The following is a 19,941-nucleotide window of genomic DNA, read 5'->3' on the forward strand; positions in this document are numbered from 1 at the left end:
ATCATTATTTTTTAGAGATCAGAAGTGCAAAGAATTGCACAAACTTTAAGAAATATGATTTAATGCAGAAGTTTTGTGGACAAAAAAAGAAATATCAAAGATCAAAATGCTTCAAAGTACCCATAAAAGAGCTCATGGAGGGGTTCTTTGCTTTGAACATTTATGTTTATTGTAAAAACAAACTTTTTTCCCCCCTCAGGCCAACACACACCGACCACTCTGGTGTTGTTGAGCTCAGACTTACAGAATGACATCAAATCTGAGGTTAGTTAGAAGCAACACTAGCAATTTCCACAGCGTAGGACCTGTCATTTTGTAAGTTAAAAAAAAAAAAAAAAAAGTCATGTCATGCTGAATTTACCAGCTGAAACCAAATTTTAACCAGCCATCTTAAAGAGCGACCGCTCTGTTGCTTAAACACTGAACCAGATAACTGCAGCTGTCAGCCCAACCCGACTGATTTGATGTTGCTGGACAGCTCTGCAAAATATCATGAAAACTCTCAGATATGAACTCTGATCCAAATTCTGTCTAACAACATCGGGTTATTTTAATTGCATAAACTGAATGCCCAGGTTTGGTCACAAAAATGATCCCTGAGTCTGAAACCAGGAACTATGTTCAGCTAAAGAAATATTTCTAATGAATATCATTATCTATTTTTTTTATTTTGCGTCTAGTTCCAGCCATCATACAATGTATTTGGTGCATTATTTGTTTTTATATTAACCTCAATTGCACCAAATTAGACTACTGTCAGAAACAAGAAGCCCTGAACTAATTTAAACATTTTTAAATGTTTGCTGTTTTTACTTAAAGGTCATAAAATAGAAAGAAAGCAAGCATAAAGCACCCTTCTATATGACGCACAGACACAGCCTATACTGAAATATTTCAGTGTCTGGGAACACCCCCTTCATTGTAATGCCTTCACTAATCTGACAGCTCATTAAAATGAGACGCCGCATTCTTCTGGAAATAACTTCACCATAATGACGCTATTTTTCATCGCAAGTAGGAACTTGATTGCAGTTTTGACACGTTTTTAAGCCCACGGTTTGTTTGGCTTTTTTACCTTTCCTTAAAAAAGTGGAACTTATGGGGAATAAAAATGTATCAGAGTTAAAGAGTTTTGGATGTCCACTAGTTTACCTGTCCTTATTGTCATGGTTTTCCCCACATTTCCAGCAACTGTTTGCTATTATTGTCCAAATATTTCAAGAAATGGTTAAACTGCAAGTGCTGAGGGAAGATTAGGGGCTAAATATGAGCAAAAAAAACAGAAATAGGAGAACCAACAGCAGTTCTGTTGATTTATTTTAGTCACAAAATTAAAAAAAACAAAACAATATAGCACTTGTCCAGTCTTAGTTTTTTCACCTTTCTTCGTTTTAATTTATTTTTCAATAAAAAAAAGCTGAAAAAAATTCTCAATCTGTCTGAGGTTTGTGCAGATATCAAAATCTGCATGTCCTATTTAAGAAAAAGTGATAAGAATTTGAGTTATTTTGTCTTGCATTAATGCTCCCAGTCATGTTTGCCCCCTTTTTTTTTGTTTTGCAAATTGACAAAATTGTTTATGCGAGGTGGCAAATGACTGCTGCATTCTCAGACACTGATTTTTTTTTTTTAACGTGTTAAAGCAGCAGCTTCTCAACACAATGCTGAAAGGAGGGAGTTGTTGAATCGGGGAAACTTCTCCGCCTTTGACCTCGCTCGTCTCTTGCGTCCTCTGCGGGGAGGAGCTAAAATCTTGCATTTTGGAGACGCGCGCGAAGGAACCAGGTGAAACCACATCTCCAGAGGTGTCAGAAAATGAGCAGGGGAGGTTTAAAAAAAAAAAAAAGATGCAACTCAAAGTGAATCTGCTAAGCCTACAGAAACCATAACGAGAGGAGGTCTATTCAGAAAGAAAAATGGCAGCCCCAGTGTGGGTGGACTATAGGCCATTTGCACAGCAGACTTGTCATGATATGAAAAGCAAAGGTGTTACTAATAACATTAACAATGGCTCTTTCCTCTTTCCACTAAGCCAGAACACAATACCAGGACAAAATGTGGATTTAAACTCAAGCATCATTAATTAGTAATATTATTTCTTATTCACACCTGTTCATTAAAGACCGCAGATTTCCTCTGAGATTAAACCCGGCCCTGCGGTCGAGCTTTCACAGCCCGACTTCACCAAGTTGACTCACAATGACACACACTGCCGGCGTTTTCCACCGCAGAGTTTCTCCCCCCCGTTCTGGAGCTCATTGGCTCTCCTGAATGCAGCAATTAACTGCTGACACTTGGGTTCACACAATCAGCTCGTTTGGTTTCAGCCGCACGGGCCTTGAGCTCGACGTACAGCGGCTCGCATTCAGTCCGAGACAAAAGAGGTCTTACCCTTTATCTGATTTTTTTTTTTCCCCCGTAACTTCCTAGTTGAGTGACATTCTATAATGTGAGACAAAAACATTTGATATTGTAGCCATTTTTAGCACACTGTTCCGCTGCAGGAACACTGTCTTACAAAATAATCTCGACTGAAATGCGTGACAAGAAAAATCTGACAACTGTAACAAAGTAAAAGATAAATTATAGCTAAATGACTATCTGATTACACAATCAGGAGAGACACTCAGTTTGTGAAAATACTTCTACTGACCCAAAAAGGACCTTAAAGTCAAAGAAAATCGCATCATTAGCATGGATTTGGAAAGAATAGCAAAAAGTGAAGAGTATCATGTTTAAAATACTAAATCAAATGTTGCCATTAAACAAAATGAGGTACATCAAAATACCAGACAAAGGAAGGTCAACAAAAGAAGCATATAGCTGAGGTGTAGGACCCGGAGCGCGGACAGTAGTGCCGTCTGCCTCTTACCTCTTTTGATGCCGTGGTTGCATTTAGTGCAGTCTTTGGGGCTGAAGGGGCACCCTCCTCTGGTGATGGCTGGAATCACGCCGGAACAAGCAGAGAAGCCGTTGATCCTGCAGGGCTCTCCGTAGCACGCCTCCACCGAGGTGCAGCAGTACACCGGGCGGCCGATTCCTGAGGGCTGCGCGCCCGCGCTGGGGTGCAGCTTCGGCCGCTTGCTGCTTCGTGGGCACAAAGCGAGGGGCGGGATGGGAGACGACGAGCTGTCGGGGTGGCTGAAGTGGACGTAGTAGCTTGGGAAGCAAGTGTACGAGTGCGGGCTGATGGTTATAGCTGCCGGGTGGGCTACAGTATGCGGCGACTGAAGATGGTGGTGGTGATGGTGGTGATGGTGATGATGGTGGTGGTGGAACACGTCGGACAGCGAGCCGTCCTCCGGCTCCTTGAAGGTCTTGTCCTCCAGGAATAGGGCCAGTCTGTGACAGTACTCGACACATCTCTCCTGGGAACAGCAGTAGCAGGAGGACACTTTGGTCTCCATCTGCTCCTCTTTGATCGTTTTCAAAGAGAATCCCAAAGAAGAGCCACAATGGAAAGCATGTTTGAGACACCCCTGCCCCCCCGTGGCACTCTTCCACTCCGGATCCACAGCTTCTGTCTTGCACAAGCTACAGCATCCCTGAAGAGCAGAGTTCAGCTGGGGGTGGACAGACACTTCTGTGCCCTGCGTTCTGTGCTTTAGTTGTTCCTTGTGTTTGGGATGTGGTCTTCTTTTGGTCTGAGCTGTTTCTTCACTCACAGGTTTATCATTGATGTCACTCGGCGCGGAGGCTGCTGGTTCAGTCCCGGCCCCCGGTTTGGACTCTGTCTTCTTCTGTCGTTTGGTGCTGTATTGGGTACTGGTGAGTTTGAGCAGCGCTGCAGCAGTGAGGCCTGCCTGACGTCGCGGTGTCGGAGCAAACAAACTCAACCAGTCGATCTCCTGAGCCTGAGCTGCTGACTTCCTCGATTTTTTGGCTCTTTCCTTTAGGACTGCTTTACCTCCCGAAGAAACGTTTTTGGCTTTAGTAAGATCTTTGTCTGCATCGTCTCTGAAAGGCTGCCACTTCTTTGCGAGATTTGTCACGAGGGAACTGTCTCTGTAGAGCAGCAAACTGTTGACGGCCTCAGCGTTTAGAGAGGCCATCCTTCTCCTGCGAGGCTCAACGACAGGTGATGGTAACATGAGTAAGGCGCCATCTTGGTTGTTTTTTGGTTCCAGTGTTTGCCGAATGGCTGTGGAAGATTTCATAGGTCCAGATTTGGTCATACTTTTAATCGGGCACTGTTTCTTTTTTACTTTAACGCTCTTTTGCTTCTTAACTTTTGCATTTTTTTCTTTACCAACAACTCCTTTCTCATCCAGACGGGTCAGCACGACACAGCAGGCTAACGCATCCCCGCTGCCCGTCGACACGCACTTCTTCCTGTGACGCGAGTCTTTCTTGTCTCTCTTCTGTTTCCCTCTGTGTTGGTTCTTTTCGTCTTTCCTTTTCCTTACGCCACCTCCTTTGTCCTTGCAGTCCTTCTTCTTCTTGGGCTTCTTGCATTTGATTGGCTGGTTTTGCTGAGCTTTCACCATTGTCTCAGACATCCGAGAGCGGGGTCTGTCCGAAACCTCGTCATCCACTGGTTACCAAAACGATGGGTCTCCGCTCAGATGGGACTTTTAGCGAGCGCCATCACGGATCAACAAACTCTGAGGAGACACAAATCAGACATTTAACATGAATTCATAAACCACATAAACATCATTTTAAAGAATATGAAAAAGGGAATATATTAATATATAACATTTTCTGTTTTATTATTCAGGAAAAGGAACATTAGTCTAAATTTAGACTAAGGTCAAGTATAAATTTACCTTTGAGACCACATGCATTCAAGCCCCTTTTTCACATTTCCTACGCCAAGGTAAGAGTCAGTTCAAAAGGTAAATTTCTGTACTTTTAGCTGGGATCACTACTAGAAATATTAGAATAACAATATTGCCTGTGTTGTATTTCTCCCTCAGCCAGTCAAGTCGCAGTTTACATTCAGATGTGTCCCGAATTTTACACCTGCACTTCACGGCAGGAGAAACTCCATCAGAGGTGTGTGTGTTCACAGCTGCAAACACTCCGGAGTGGTACAATTACCAGACGTTACGCAAAAAGTACACCGGGGGAATGTTTGTTTAGTTGCCATTTTGCAGCGTAAGGGTTTCGGCCTCCACGTAACAATTAACAGCAACGTGCCCGTATTTAAACATATGTAGGATTGCTGAATGAGTGGAAAGCTGCATACGGGCCAGCAGGTAAAAGAATAAAAGTTGCATATTAGTACGCACGGCACTTCACGCTAAATACGCTGCAGCACTGCCCGCTCTGTCGCACGTGAGGTATTACCAAGAAACTACAGTCCACAAAAAGCTCGGGGCAAATGTTAGTGACATTTGTGTTCTCACATGCAGCCCCTCTGGAGCAATAACAGCAAAAAGGCTGGAGGGCAAGTATGGAAACAGATCAACGTGAATGCTGGTGTTAAGTTTGACAAAAGCTCCTCGGGGAGTTCATGAGAAGGAGGCGGTTAGATGGACGGATAAGTGGAAAACATAATATTTAAAGGGGATGTTTATCGTGGTTTTTATTGTTTAAGTCAATTTTCCAGCTTTGGATTCAAGTTGAAGTGGATTATTGACTTTTACAATCCACCAAGAAGCATTCATTTGCTAAAAGACCAACACAAAAGGAAGTGAAAGGCAAAGAATTTGATATTTTGATACAACAATTAGGCTCTTTAACTCTCTCCTCTGCCGTGCGAACCTATCTGAGAGGTCAGAGCGCCGGTGAATTCCTTTCAAATCCTTGCGGTGTATGAAATCAACGAGTTGATTTCCAGCGTTTCAGGACACAAAACAGCACTCTGATCAGATGAGTCAGGAACCGATGCTTATTTCCACCAAAACACTCGTCACACAACAGCCTCTTCAGTTTCCATGTCAACAGGCCGGTATCGAGTGCATCTAACAATCTCTGGCAACTTCGGAGTCGAGTAAGCTTCGCGGACCTCTCGGTGTAATTCACTTATCTCCCTGCTCTGTCGAGGAAGCCCACCTCGCTTAGCAAAAGCCTTCGGAGCTCCTGGTGATTCAGCTGCTGCTGACCTTTATGCAACGACACTCACATGTGCAACAGAAGGGAGATGGATCATCCGTCTCGCTGCTGCTGCTGCGGAACACAATTATGGTACTTGACCTCTACGAAGTCAGTCAACGTGGGTCGTCTTCTGTTAAACGACCCTGCGAGTAGAAAACCAGAGCTTTCACAAACATCCTCTCTGTTCAGAAACGACTCCACGCGTACGAGATCCATTAGAAGGCTGCTTTTGTGGACAAGCTGCTGCTCATTATGTGTCGACGTTTTGAAAATCTGATATCGATGTGTGCAACGTGCTGCCCGATTGTCAGAGTCAGTTTTTGTCGCCTCATCTCGGAGGCAAACCTGTGACCTTTGGCAGCTTGGAAACCTCATCGCTGACCTGAGCAGCAGCGAGATCTTCTGCTCTGCTTTAAATAAAAAAGAATATTTAACGCCACACATAAGATCCAAAAGGTCTGTGAACAGCGTGGGAAACAGGATTCAGAGCGATGCACTCTGTTAGCCGTCGGACAGAAACCTTAGTTTTGTTTTGTTTTTTTTTCGAATATAAACTCTAATCTTTCCCCATCTGCAGCTGGGCTTCATGCTCCGAACAGAATGACGTTAAGCCGTGGTTCTGAACTTGTTGCTGCGCTGCGTAACAGCGGGTTCGTCTGACAGCGTACTAATGCACACACGCGCTCTTACACCACTTCATTTAATGAGCAAGCGAGCAGCAAATTACCGCATTTTCACAATGACAGCTTGCAATCATGCGACGCTGTACAAACTGTCAGGAAACCAAAACCAAGATCATTAGCAACAAGGATTCTTCCCGCTGCTTGTCATTTTTTTTCCTGTCTTGTCAGTTTGGGATACGTTATAAGACTTCATTGACTAAAACTAAAAGATACCTAATAACTCCTGCAAGCTGCGGTTTGTTCAAATGAATAACGATCCCGTCTCGTATGCAGAGAGGAGCTTGTAAACAAACGCAAACCCACTTTAACCCTTGGAGTGGGCATTTTCAAACAATCTCATCAGCCGGTTTTAGAGCCCTTATTGCCGAATAACTCGGTGAACCATGAAATGCAATCCATGAGGGCGAAATTTAATTTCCAGATAACAAGCGGACAGAAGGAGCCTCACATTGAGTTTCTGTCCGCGGATATCAAATCAAGTCGCTCCATTTGAATAAGACAAGCGTGCAACGGTTGAAGGACAGCGGCTCATTGCAGCTTCATCATTTCCTCTGGCTGCACCGTGACCACATCGACCACAGTGAGCAAGATGATCGCTCCGGCTTTATCGTTTTTTTCCACATACCAACAAGAAAATTTACTTAAACAGGTCGCAGGTTAGACGTGTCGAATGCCAAACAAAGCCAGTAGCTATGTGCTCCCCTAACCCTCTAATCACAATTATTTAAAATACACGTACAAGTAAGAAAGAATCATGATTTTAAAAGCAAATTTTAAAACCTTGACGGCTATTTGCATGTTAAGCACAACATAGATGGAAAGACCTGTGTAAAAAGAGCTAAAATGGGTGACTAAATTAGTTTTTTTTTTACACTTTCGTGGGAGGTAAAAGATGTTTTTCTACAAATTTATCTTTAAAAAAGAGCCACACCAAACCACAATACCTAACTAAAAGTGATGATTTTAGGAGGGTCACCAAATTAACTCGACAGGTGAGGATAAAAGCTATTTTAGGTACAAAAAACTATCTGTTTTGAGTATTTTATGATTTGTTTTTGGGGAAAAGTGCTAGAGTGACAAAAAAGGTTACATCTTTCCCATGTCTTCAAAAAAAGGATTCAAATTTAACAATTTAGAGGAAAAAACTTAAATGGTTGCAGCTTGCAAACATGATACAGACACCTACAAGTGGGTCGGTTTGTTTTCATTGGGATTTAAATAATAAAAAAAGGTTCATAACCTTTTTTATGTGACTTAGTTTGTGTCTAAGGTGCTGCAGCTCAATGATTAGTTTGATATTTTACACGATAAAAAGCAAAAACACAATTCTCCCCAAAACTATTTAAAATCCTGCGTAAAACATCAGCAAATCACGAGTTTTGAAAACACCATCACAACTAAAAAGCACATTTTTAAAAGGCTTTTAGGTGTTAAGTTATAAAATGTACACTCATTTATATGTTGCAGCTTGTTTAAAAAGAGGAAAATGTGCTTTTTAAAATTATTAAAAGGAAATATTATTATAAGAGGATTGTAACATTTTAACAGCTAAGGGAAGTAGAGGAATAAATTTAAAACTAATAATAATTTAAAAAATCAATGTCTTTCATTATCCTGCAACCCCTTTTAGAGGATTCGCCCTCAGCTGATAAAGAGCAAAACCAGAAGCCGTAAATGTTGTGCAATTGAAAGTAAATTGAGCCTAAATGAGACATAAAACCTGATCATTTCGAGCTGATGGTGAGTTAACCGGCTGTGTGAGGAGGAGGAGGAGGAGGAAGAGGCTGTCAGGCTCAGTCAGAGGAAGGACAGGGTGTAGGGGCTGTCATCATGAGAGCATTAAAAAACATACAAAAAAAAAATCCCCCCCAGGCTGGAGTCTCCTGCAGGAATCCGAGCAGCTGAGGCTCCAGGTCCACTTTCTCCGGAGCAAACCAGAACCACGATCCGACCCGAAACGTGCCAGCACCGCCTCTGCCCGCGCCGAGACCCGCTCACACAAACACACCCACATCCACAGAACCCACGGCAGGACATTAACAGCGGCGGATCAGAATTAGAGTATTTATTGTTATTATTCTAAAATAAGAGAGAGAGAGGAAACGGGGAGAGACTCGCCTGGTGGAGCTTGTTTGACCACAGTGTTGGTGTTCATCTGACAGCATACCGAAGCAGGAGTGGAGCCTCTTACCAAATAAAAAATAAAAAATAAAAATAAAAGCTCCTCTTTGAGAGTAAAAACATCCGAACATCTAAGATCGATCGGGGTTCTCGGAGCGCCGATTAACCCCCCCTCACTCCCTCCTCTTCCTCTTCTTCCTCCCTCCTCGGATTATTCAGCCGAGTTGTTGTCGGATCCGACCATCTCCAACTGGGACCGAATCCGAGCCGCTTTTTTTTATTTTTTATTTCCTTGCACCTTCTGACAGGAAGCCGAGCCGATCTGCGTTGTGATCCCTGTTATTTTATTCGTCCTCGGCGGTCAGTTCGGACCCGGTTCGGAGCCCCCGGGAGCCGGAGACATGGTGAGCAGCGGATCCGGTGAGCGGTGACCTACTTCCGAAGCGGCATGCTTGGAGATAATATTCATGCGCTGCCTGCCGCCGGGACATCCCTCTCCGGAGAACGGCCACCCTTCGTGGCCCCCGCAGGGTCCCAGCTGCTCCGGCCCCCTCCCTGGAAGGCTTTAAACGAGGGGATCGTCCTGCTCTTTAGGGCTTGTAGGACTGGAAACTCGCTGTATTTTAACTCAAACTCCCCCCATCCTCCTCCTCCTCCTCCTCTTCCTCCAAAAACAGATTATAAAAGAAGTTCAACCCCCCCTCCTCCTCCTCCTTCAGTTTCTGTAAAATCATTTCCACTGTTTACTAAAACCTTCAGAAAAATCAAGATTTCCAGTAAAGGAGCAGCAAATTTTATGCAGAGGCGACGGGAGTACATCCTGCAACAACTCTGAGGTTTTAATCAAAATCCAGATCTCTTTGTGTACGCTCCACCTCTGGGGTGGGGGTGGGGGGTTCTTGGTGTAAACTTGCAGCCAAACAAACAAAACCATCCTTGTTCTTCCTGTAACAGAAGATAATTAAATGGTAAATGGTGTCCAGTTTAAAAAAAAAAAAAAAAAAATTGGAGGCAACTTGCGTTGGGAATGTCAGCGTCTCGCCCGAAGGACGCATAAAAGACCCATCGGATCTTTATATGCGCACGCAACGTGACCCCGTGTGCACAGAAACATCAACAAGTCATCAGGGTCTACGGCCCCGATGGCGCAGAAGACGTCAGACGCCGAACGCAGGGGGGATTACGGAAGCCTGCGTCTGTGCGTCGATTCTGAAGTCCTGGAAATCATCCTCGTCTCGTCCGACGCTTACATCTGATCTTCCCTCCTGCTCCCGCGCAGAGACTGTCACGTCTGGATGAAATGCGGCGCGGCAGTCCAGACTGAGGTCATTTTGGACAACATCAGATACGCCTCGGATTTAAGAGCACAGATGACAGGAAAAACTGCATCTTTACGGTGATCTGACAGATCGGAAAAGCTGGATCACCTGCAGCTGGCTAGACTTCTGACTGGAACCAGGAAGTTGAAGCTGGAATGGGACCAACCCTGCAGGCTGGTTCCAGTACTGAGAAAACTGAGAGGAAAGGAGAAAAGTTCCCTTAGAGGGCACTGCTTCAAGAACCATCAGTCATTTACATCTGATGGGACCGCATGTGAAGGGAGAACTTTAAAAAGTCGGTATCAAACACCTGCAGCAAAGGTAAAGAAATAAAGTTATGGTAAAAAAAAAAAAGGGGGCTCTGAATCTTGTCAAGAGGTGGTGGAAACCTTCCTGGACTCAGATGGGATTTGACAGAAACAGAAAGCCGTTGCGGTCAGACGAATCAGTGATCTATTTTTAGGCCGGACATAAGAAGCGCCGCCTACATCGTTATCAGCAACAAGTCCCGCCGGAGCTCCGTGACGGTCCGGGTCTGCGTCCGGGCCGTCGGCGAAGCTCATTTCCATTTTTATGGCAGCAGAGGTCGTGTTGAAAAGTACACCGCCGCCCTCATAACGACAGCTTTTCCAGGGAAATCATTCTGTCAACACACACACAAAAAAAAAAAGTCCAATCCTGCTCAAATCCACGGCTCGAGGTGTAAAATACCACCTGAGGTGCTTCGTCGCTCTGACTCCTCAATCCAAGAATGCCTTTGTTAGGAGAAGCTGTGTTGCACGGTTGGAATTAAAGTAATTTACAAGATGAGAGAGCATGAAATGTGTTTGTTTTCCCATTTTAATTTGGAGTTTTTCCAAACGCGTAACTTAAATCTGAGACTTCCTGTTTCACTCGCTGGTTTGGTTTAGGCGTCATGTGTAAACGACTCGACAAATATCTGGCACAGGAATACAGTTTGGCTAAATTCACACAGGACTAAACATGGATACTCCACAACCCAGCATTGCTTCTATTAGTCAGGACCAAAAAGATAAGAAAATAAAGACGTTTGAAAACAAACCAGGCCACAAAGTTTAGAAATGCAACATCCTGACAATGGCTACTAATACTTTTTCTCCTGGAAGACCCCCACACACTTGTTTCTACAAAAAAGCTCAGCGGCCTCACGGCACGTCCTTTAACGATCCAAAAATAGATTCAAACTGAAGGATTTCTTAAGACGCTGAACCAAGCTGAACTTTAGCCGAGATATTCTACGGCCTTGAAGCCGAAGTTCTCACGACTCTGTTAATGGACGTCAACAAAAACCAGCTTGCAAACTCTGCGCCGACTGTTTCTTGTGCAGCTAAAGTCACTTCCTTTTTGACATTCTTCCAAGGCTGTAGTGCAGTTTGCAAACAAACGCGTGGAGAGCGGCTCAGAGCTGCCATGACGTTTGGCTTCCATTGTAGAGCACGAAAGAGGGCAAAAAATAATATTTTAACACAGGGGTCTCCAATCCTGGTCCGCGAGGGCCACTATCCTGCATGTGTTACTTGTTTCCCTGCTCCATCACACCTGATGCAGTGGTTAAATCACCTCTTCATGTTCTGTAGAAGCCTGTTAATCACCCATTGATTCAAATCAGGTGTGCTGGAGCAGAGAAACAAGGAAAACATGCAGGATGGTGGCCCTCTAGGACCAGGATTGGAGACCACTGTTTAAACGCAAGAAAACCCCCCATTAAACCTGCTCACGGTTGCAGATGACCTTCGTTCTATAGTGTGTTGATGAGCTAGAGCTTCACAAAGACATGATCGTTCAGGAAATGAGATAAGTTTAACTTTTAGCGTTAACCCAATTAAAGATGGCTGCCACAAGCAGTTAGAAGGTAGTAGAAAGCCCCAAAATGGCTCCAACTGGGTCAGTTTCACAGAAACTGAGCTAAAGTTAGGAGTGGTAGTAGCTGAGACTGATCCCCAACACACACTCCGAGCAACACGCACTGCGTTACATCGCTTAACTCTGTCTGTTAGCAAAATATCTTATGAACCACTGGGTGAATCTGACTTATCATCCGATGTACGCCAACACATGGAGTAAACCCAATGCAAGATGGCTGCCGCAGCATAAAAAATGGCTACAATTCAGTCAGTTTCGCAGATATCGAGCTGAAATTCAGTGTGGTAGTAGCTGAGAGTAATCGTCAACACGAAGCCCGAGCGCTAACAGATGGCGTGAGAGCTCGTGATACTGCGCGACATCCCGCACAACGTCGTTTTCAGCGTTCGAGCAAAACGGCGATAGCTGTCATTTCTCCGCATTATTTGATTTTAGTTTAAAACTGAAGCACGGCACAAGTTCCTTTAACTTTATAAAAGAGGTTAAGAGTTTATCCACATGCACATCATCTGTGGAGCTTCATTCCCTTTTCCCTTTTCAGCAGAGAGACGACGTTTACCGTTTGCTGGTCCCGTAGTTTGTCGTCTTTGGGCTCGTTTCGTCCCTACAAGCGCCACTAATCGGGAGTCTTGCGCGTCCTTCATTCCTGTTCACTTTTATCCGTTTCGTCACATTCACGCAGCTCATCTGTGTGTATTCGAGTGCGACAGAATCAGATATATTAGGGAGTACAAAACAGTTGTCATTAGGTATTAAGATCACTGTCAACTCCCTAATAAGCATTTCATCCATCATGTGAATCCCCGAGTCACTTTTTACTTTTATATCAATGGCAGCAGAAAATAGAAGGATGTATCCCCTTTGATTAGGCCCATTTGCTGTTTCCTTTGCTCCTAATGACGCATTCTATCTAATTACCAGCAATTAGTCAGCGCTCATCTTTTATTTTCTGTATCGCTTCTTTCACAGAAACGCAGAAAAATCGCTCGGTGCGAGAGAAAGCCCGCGCTGCTAACGACCCTCTCGGCTCCTCGCCTCAGTGGGCGTCCGCGTTTGCGGGGAAGTCTTCAATGTTTCCATCCAAGAGTGAGTCGATTATTTTAAAGAGGAAAGAACCAAACCGATCGGAGGGCGGCCGGGGCCTTGAGTCGACGTGCAGTCAAAAAGTGAGCTTAACTGGGATGAATGCTGATTGTCCTCATCAATACCAGCTTTACGACGTGTAATTAACAGCTGTAAAGGAGGCGAGTGTGTTGAGTTAATGAGGCGTGAGCACCGGGGTGGGGGAGTGTTGGCTGCTGAGAAATGACCTGCGCTCGCAGCGAACGCACCAAACGCGCTGCGCCGAGCTGCAGGGACGAGCGCTTCCTGCTATGTTCGAGCGCCTCTCCCACCGACTCGAGGTCAGTGGGGATTCAGGCATACGGCAGAAATCTGCGTTCACTCTGAAAACAAAGCAGAAGAAGACCAAAAAAAAAAAATACACCAGAGAGCTTTTCAACCTTTTCATTTTCCTGAGCTATAATTTTGTCTGCCACCTTTTTCCACCGATATACTGAGTTAGTGACGGAGCCACGAAGAAACTAGAAACGAGTGAATAAACCCAAGAATATCACGGCTTACGTCTCATTTTAGTTTAACTAGTACAAAGGAGGGTAGAAGGAACTTGCTGATGGGTTTAGTGGTCTGATTAGTTTACAAAATAAACTTATTTGCGATTTGATCTCAAATTTAGGAGGTTTATTGGCTTTTTCGTCCCAATCTCAGAGTTATTTTAAGTTTTTCTTTGTGTAAACTACAATGTCTCATAGTTTTTTTAACCTTTATTGGTAATAACATAATGTCATGCTGGACAAAATTCATTTAGACTAATTAATTTGTTTTTCCTGTCTTCTGAAGGTGGTTTTGAATCGTATGAGCTGGTTATACACAGGATGTGGTGCAGATTTTTAGACCTGCCTGTTCTCAGAGATACTAAACACCAGGAGATCCTCTGTTTGACACAATCTTTTGACTTTTTTTCCCCTCTAACAGTGTCTGCTCTCTGCGTTTTCACTCATTTGAAGGAAGCTCAGATCGGATCAGAAGCGGAGCAGCGAGACCGTCCATGTCTGAGAGTTATTATTATTCCTCCGAACCGCTCCACATTAATCTTCTGTCCACATTTGACAAAGTCCTGCAGCACAAACTCCGATCTGACGAGGTGTTTACCGACCGTGATGAATTTTTCATGGCACAGGTGGAGAGAAATAACAACGTATTACTTTATCGATCTCCCTCCTGGCTCCGGCCTGAATGAAAAGTCTGTGCGGCCGTCTTCAAGCCTCCACAGGTCGGAGCGACGCGAAGGAGAAGCTGAAGTTTTCTTTAGGCTACATTTGAGCATTTAGCCGCGAACGCCTCGGCTGTTTCTGAAAATAAGTTTTATTAAAAAGTCCTAACGTCAAATTAAAGCTACACTTTTTGGCAATATATCTCCATTTGAACCTATTATACAGATTAAAAATCAAACTATTTGTACATTTAAAGTATATCAAATGGCACAATGAAAGAGAGCTAATATTGAGCTTATACTTTTGTGTATTATTAATAATATGTAACAGTTTTATGTTGAATTCATTAAATTACTGAGGCTGTGGGGAAAAAAACCAAACCAATCATACAGGCAGTGGTGTTTGGCAACTTTTCTTTTAAAAAAAAAATGCAATTTGACTTTAAAAATAGGTTAAAATGTTAAACTCTTCACAAGTAAACACATTCTTAACAGTGGCGTGATATATATTTATTAAAAGTCCCTGATTAGTGACTCTTGTTAATGTTACAGAAAGATTTAAAACACAAGCCGGTCATTTTTCAGAAAGTGGTTAGTGAAGGCAAGAACAGATCCAATAAGTCTGCACAATATTCTCTTTTAAAACCACAAACTTTCCTGAGCAGTACGAACCTGAATGAATCTGTGGGTCAGCACCTCAAAACTTTAAACTCAAGCGTTGACGTTGAGCTGAACCAAAAATGCCGACGTTACGCCGACTGTGTGTACATATTTGACGTCAAAGGTGAAGTTCAGAGCTTTAAATTTTAAGAAACAGAACGGTGTCAAAAGCATAAAAACAGACAGTAAAATCTGGACAGGATCGGACTCAAACTTCCGTCACTGAAGTAAATTCCAGTTTGATGATGCACTCAGTAAACGGCGTGATCCCATGAAGTCACTCGGCAGGAATCATCCTCCTCTAATCACTTCGGGCTGTTTACACCTGTCCTCGATGTGCGTCTTTGCTTACGTCTCCAGTGACCACTCATGATTAGAGATCATTTCCCCCCCGCTCCGCATACGGATAATTAGAAAAAAAAAACAACCTGCAGTAGCGCCAATGCAGCGAGCAGCAAACAGAGCTCTGCTGGAGCGAAATAAAAAAGAATAAATACACAAATTAAATTCTGCCACCTCTGTGACATTATTACAGATTAAAAGCATTTCAGATCCGAATGAGTCATTATTATTATTATTATTATTATTATTATTATTATTATGTCAGCCCCCCTCCAGCTTCCATCACCTCAGGATGTAACAGATTAAAAACAGGATGTTTGCAGGGATTACAAACGACTTAAAATGTGGAAAATTTATGCTTGAATCTAGCCACCCACTCAAAAAAAAAAAGTTAATGAAATGGAAGATAAAATACAAATCGAAGATGAGTCACTGATTGTGCAAAAGTCGGTAAAGACGGATTTTTAATTGCTCGCCACTGAAAGCTGAAGGCGGACGATAATGTTTTTGCCTGTGTGCGTGTTCGTCTGTTAGCAAAATATCTCACAAACCTCTGGATGGATTGAAATGAAACATTCACGAAATAATTATCAAACCACCGTCTACAACTGATAAACCTTTGGAGTCAATCTAATTCAAAATGTCCGCCACAGCCAACTGACCATGGAAAACACCAAAATGGCTGTAATTCGGTCAATTTTACAAATATTGTGCCAAATTTCGGCGTGGTAGTAGCTGAAAGTCATTCCCCACATATACTTCAAGCACTTCATTGTGGAAGACACATGCTTTAACATACGGCATTAACTTTGGGAGTCAACCTTGTTTGTCTGTTAGTAAAATATTTCACAAACCACTGAATGGATTTTCATGAAACTCTCAGAAAGTAATCATTGGACGTACATCTACAACTGATTTACTTTTGAGTTAATCAAATCTAAGATGGCCACCACAGCTAATTGACAATAACAACACAAAAACAGCTACAACTTCATCAGTTTAACAGATACGGAGCTAAAATTTGATGTGTTAGTAGCTCAGAGTCATTCAGAAAACAAGCTCTTGAGTGTGACATCTTGCAACTGTGATTCAATTAGATCAGCCTAATTGCACACAATCAAAGCGAAGCTTCAGGATAATTTGTCTTGAAAACCGTCTTAAACTTCAAGCCGCAAGTCTGCAGCGAACACGGAACGAGCCATAAGCTGTTTGTCGGCTTCAGCGTGCCGTCTGCCGATGTACACATGACAGTTCAGCACCAGAGAACAGGAGCAGGACAGGAGGTGTAATTATCTGCTTCTACTCTTCCTCTTCAAAGGAGACGCACCACGATGCCAGACAGCCCGACTCGCAAAAGGTGAATACAGGGAGAGAGGCAAAAAAAAAAAAAAGATGGTGTGGGGGGGGTGTAGGAGAGCAAACCAGCTGGGGAGACAGTGATGAAGACTGAATTCAGAAAAATCGAAGGGAAGCACCAGAGAGGAGGAGGAGGAGGGAATCTCACACCTCACATCTCAGTCAGGAGCAGAAAAGTCAAACTCCGTAGACGTTTCCATCACATTCAGCCTCCTGGTTTTCTCTGCCCCGCAGCTCCTCGCAGATGTTTGACGTGGACTTCCTGCGAGAGCTGAAAGCAACAACGGGGTGGTGTGTGTGTGTGTGTGTGGGGGGGTGTCTAAGATCCTCGTCATCATCATTATCGTGAACAATGACCCTCTGATCGACGAAGCCTGTTGCTGGATTTCAAGCCCAGCTGAGGAAAGAAACGAGAGGGTGGGTCAGGGCGTGGGCGATGGCGACCCCCCCCCACCGCCACCAGCCGGCCCACCTGCCAGGGGCTCAGTCACGCTTTCAGCATCTGCCAAACTGAAGGACACTTTGAGCCATTTTACTTTCACTGAAGGAGGCTGACGTTTGTCAGTCACACTGAGAGCTTCTGTTCTGTTCGGCCGCAGCCAAAAAGCACACACAGGAACACACACATTTCCAGGCCGTGTAAACAATCCCAGTGTGTGTGTGTGTGTGTGTGTGTGTGTGTGTGTGTGTGAGGCGTGAGCAGGACCCTGGCTCTGAAAGCGCCATAGATGCTGCAGCTGTGGAGCGGCAGACAGCTGACGCCCGTCTGTGGGTCTCCTTGTCGTTCCCCTCCGCTCCAGCTCGGCCTCCTCCTCCTCCTCCTCCTCTTCTTCTGTGTCTCCGTGAAACAGACCTGTAATTTTCACAGCTGTGCCTCAGCACCAGGCCAGAAGCAGAAACGGCGAGCCGGGCGAGGAGCCGGCGACAACAGCCCGAAAACAGCCAGCGCGACAACGCGGGACGGGCTGCTCGTTAACTCCCGGTATTAATAAACCGAAACAGGACTCGGAATGGACAAAAACGGAAGGATTTCATTCCTCCCAGGATTTCAAAACTGGAGCTGAGAAAAACTCCCAAGCCACGTTTGTTTGGACATGTAGCAGAGAACTGAAGCCAGTGTGAGGGATATGTTTCTTATAATTTAGATTACGCTTTTAAAATGGAAATTGTTTGTCTTTGATAGAGTTTGGCACTCCTTCAGTGTCCATTTAGTTCGATAAGACTCAAATAAAACCAAGTGTGTTCAGTCTGTGTGGGTTTTAATGGCTGCCGCAGATTAGAAAACAGGAACTATAGGAGGTTGTAAGTCTTGTTTTTACGAATTCGTTCCGGGTCGTTTGCGTGAAGTGGTCAGCTCTGACGCCTCCGTCCACACTTAAGGGGTGAACTGTGTGCTCCAAAACACACACGCACACAGATTTAAGTCAGCTGCTCTCTGCGTCGCCTCCGCGTTTAATTAGGCGAATGTAACGCAACATAACGCCGCTCGGGTGGTTGAGCTGTACGGTGACCACAGCGGGTCCAAAAACAATCAGAACCGAAGAGAAACTCAGCCGTTTGTTGTCCTGGAAATCCACTTTGATAAACAGAATCCCAACAAAATGGTTATTTATACTGCAAAGGGTTTTGATAAACAGTTGATTAAAACCTTTAGCAGAAGTCAAAGCTAATTAAAGTTTCCCAACACAAAAATGGCTACAACTGAGTCAATATTACAGATAATGAGCTAAAATCTGACGTGGTAGGAGCTGAGAGTCATCCTCAACACAAGCTCCGAGAGCTAAATGTTATTTTTAAGGTTTGACCAAAATGGCTACAACGCCATCGTTTAAAACCCCTGGCATGAAAGGCAGCGGGTGACACACACTCCTTCTAGGAACACTGGTTATTAGAAAGCCCCGGCTCAACACACACACACCCCTAACAACTCAACGAGAAGCACAACCGGGCGCAAACAGCTGAGCCCGGTTGGTTTGGATGAATATTTCCGCAGCGGCTCCATTGACCTGGATGGGCCTGTGCTCGGCCCGTTTTGTTTTTGGGGTTTAGAAACGCACGTTTCAAACAAACTGCATTCGTTTTACGTCTCCTTACTCTGTGAAAGCGTCAGCAGCGCCTGTGAAATGATCGGCCTTGAGGCAATTATCCCACAACGGGCAAATAATCAACCAAATGAATCAATCACCTAATGCCCAAACAGGACTAATCCTCAACTTGAGTCGGCTGTTTGCACCAGGCTCCAAAATAAGACTTTATATCAACAGCCACCCCCGACCCCACCGCCGTCATCTTGTTCCAACTTTACCATCTTCAAAAACCGCAGATGAGCTGCACCTGCAGTGACTATCTGCTGCAAAGGACCGAGTCAAAATATAAAGCTGCTGGGTGTTTCTGTCGCGGCGGCGCTTCATCTTGCGCCGAGCTTTTAGTTTGGTTTGACAGCGCTCGGGCTCAGGTGTAGCTTCCGAGGCGAACAAGGAAGTAGAGCAGGAGTCGCGCTCAAGTGCTGCTCACGCTCTGCAGCCGTAACTTTTGTACTTTCTCCCCCCCCGTGTACTCAAACAGCAGCATGCAAATCCTGTCCAAACGCAGCCACCGCTGCGACGACCGAAAATGAGGGAAGTGTCGTATCAAAGCACGACGACGGCCTGTTAAAAAGGGATTGGTAAGAGAAAGAAGACAGATACGCGGAAAACAAACTCCAGCTTGATGCTGCTCTGAGAGCTTCTGCTGGATGATATTTACCACCCCTCTGTGGCGGCGCTACGATGACTGCGGGGTGATGTTTTGGAAAAATGAATCTGTCAGTGTTTCCAGTGTGTGGGTGGCAGCGCGTGGTCGTTTTAACGTTCGGAAAATCCTCTTGTCTGATAGAACTTAAAAAAAAAATTTCTATCGCTTTAGTGAAAAGGATAATAACAATAAAGGCACAAAGCTCAACACCAATCGCCGTTAACGTCCGTCCCCGTCCCTTCCTCTGACCACATGTGGCCCGAGCCTGAAGTATTGTCTCCTCCGCGGCAGCTGGGAGGGCCTTTGTGTCTCCTTCGCTCCCCGTGTGTGGCTGCAGAGCACAACAGTTCATCAGAAATAATGGGATTACGTGGCGGATTGATAAGCGGCTCGAGTGGAGGGCAGCGGATTTCTGTTGGGCACGCTGCCGCCACAGCCACGCCGACGGGAGGCATGGATCTACCAGCAGACCTGGAGCCGTCAGCTCCCACAACTTCACGAGTTACGACCCCCGGCTTAGCTGATGGCG

The 19,941-nt window shown here is 44.6% G+C and overlaps 1 protein-coding gene across 2 annotated transcripts in view; it reads right to left on the bottom strand.

The window, feature by feature from the left end:
- bahd1 (bromo adjacent homology domain containing 1) overlaps positions 1 to 19,941 on the bottom strand; it is a 28,916-nt gene that overhangs the window by 7,128 nt on the left and 1,847 nt on the right. The window contains exons 1-2 of one of the 2 annotated variants that reach the window (XM_037977825.1): positions 8,844 to 9,602; positions 2,873 to 4,604 (exon numbers count right to left, since the gene is read on the bottom strand). In XM_037977825.1, the coding sequence (XP_037833753.1) occupies positions 2,873 to 4,499 (1,627 nt within the window). In that variant the 5' untranslated portion in view covers positions 4,500 to 4,604; positions 8,844 to 9,602. Of the gene's footprint in view, positions 1 to 2,872; positions 4,605 to 8,843; positions 9,603 to 19,941 lie in introns of those variants that run through there. The other variant, XM_017417340.3, reaches the window with a different exon arrangement.

The sequence above is a fragment of the Kryptolebias marmoratus genome, linkage group LG10 (genome assembly GCF_001649575.2).
Source record: "Kryptolebias marmoratus isolate JLee-2015 linkage group LG10, ASM164957v2, whole genome shotgun sequence".
NCBI classification, from domain to species: Eukaryota; Metazoa; Chordata; class Actinopteri; order Cyprinodontiformes; family Rivulidae; genus Kryptolebias; species Kryptolebias marmoratus.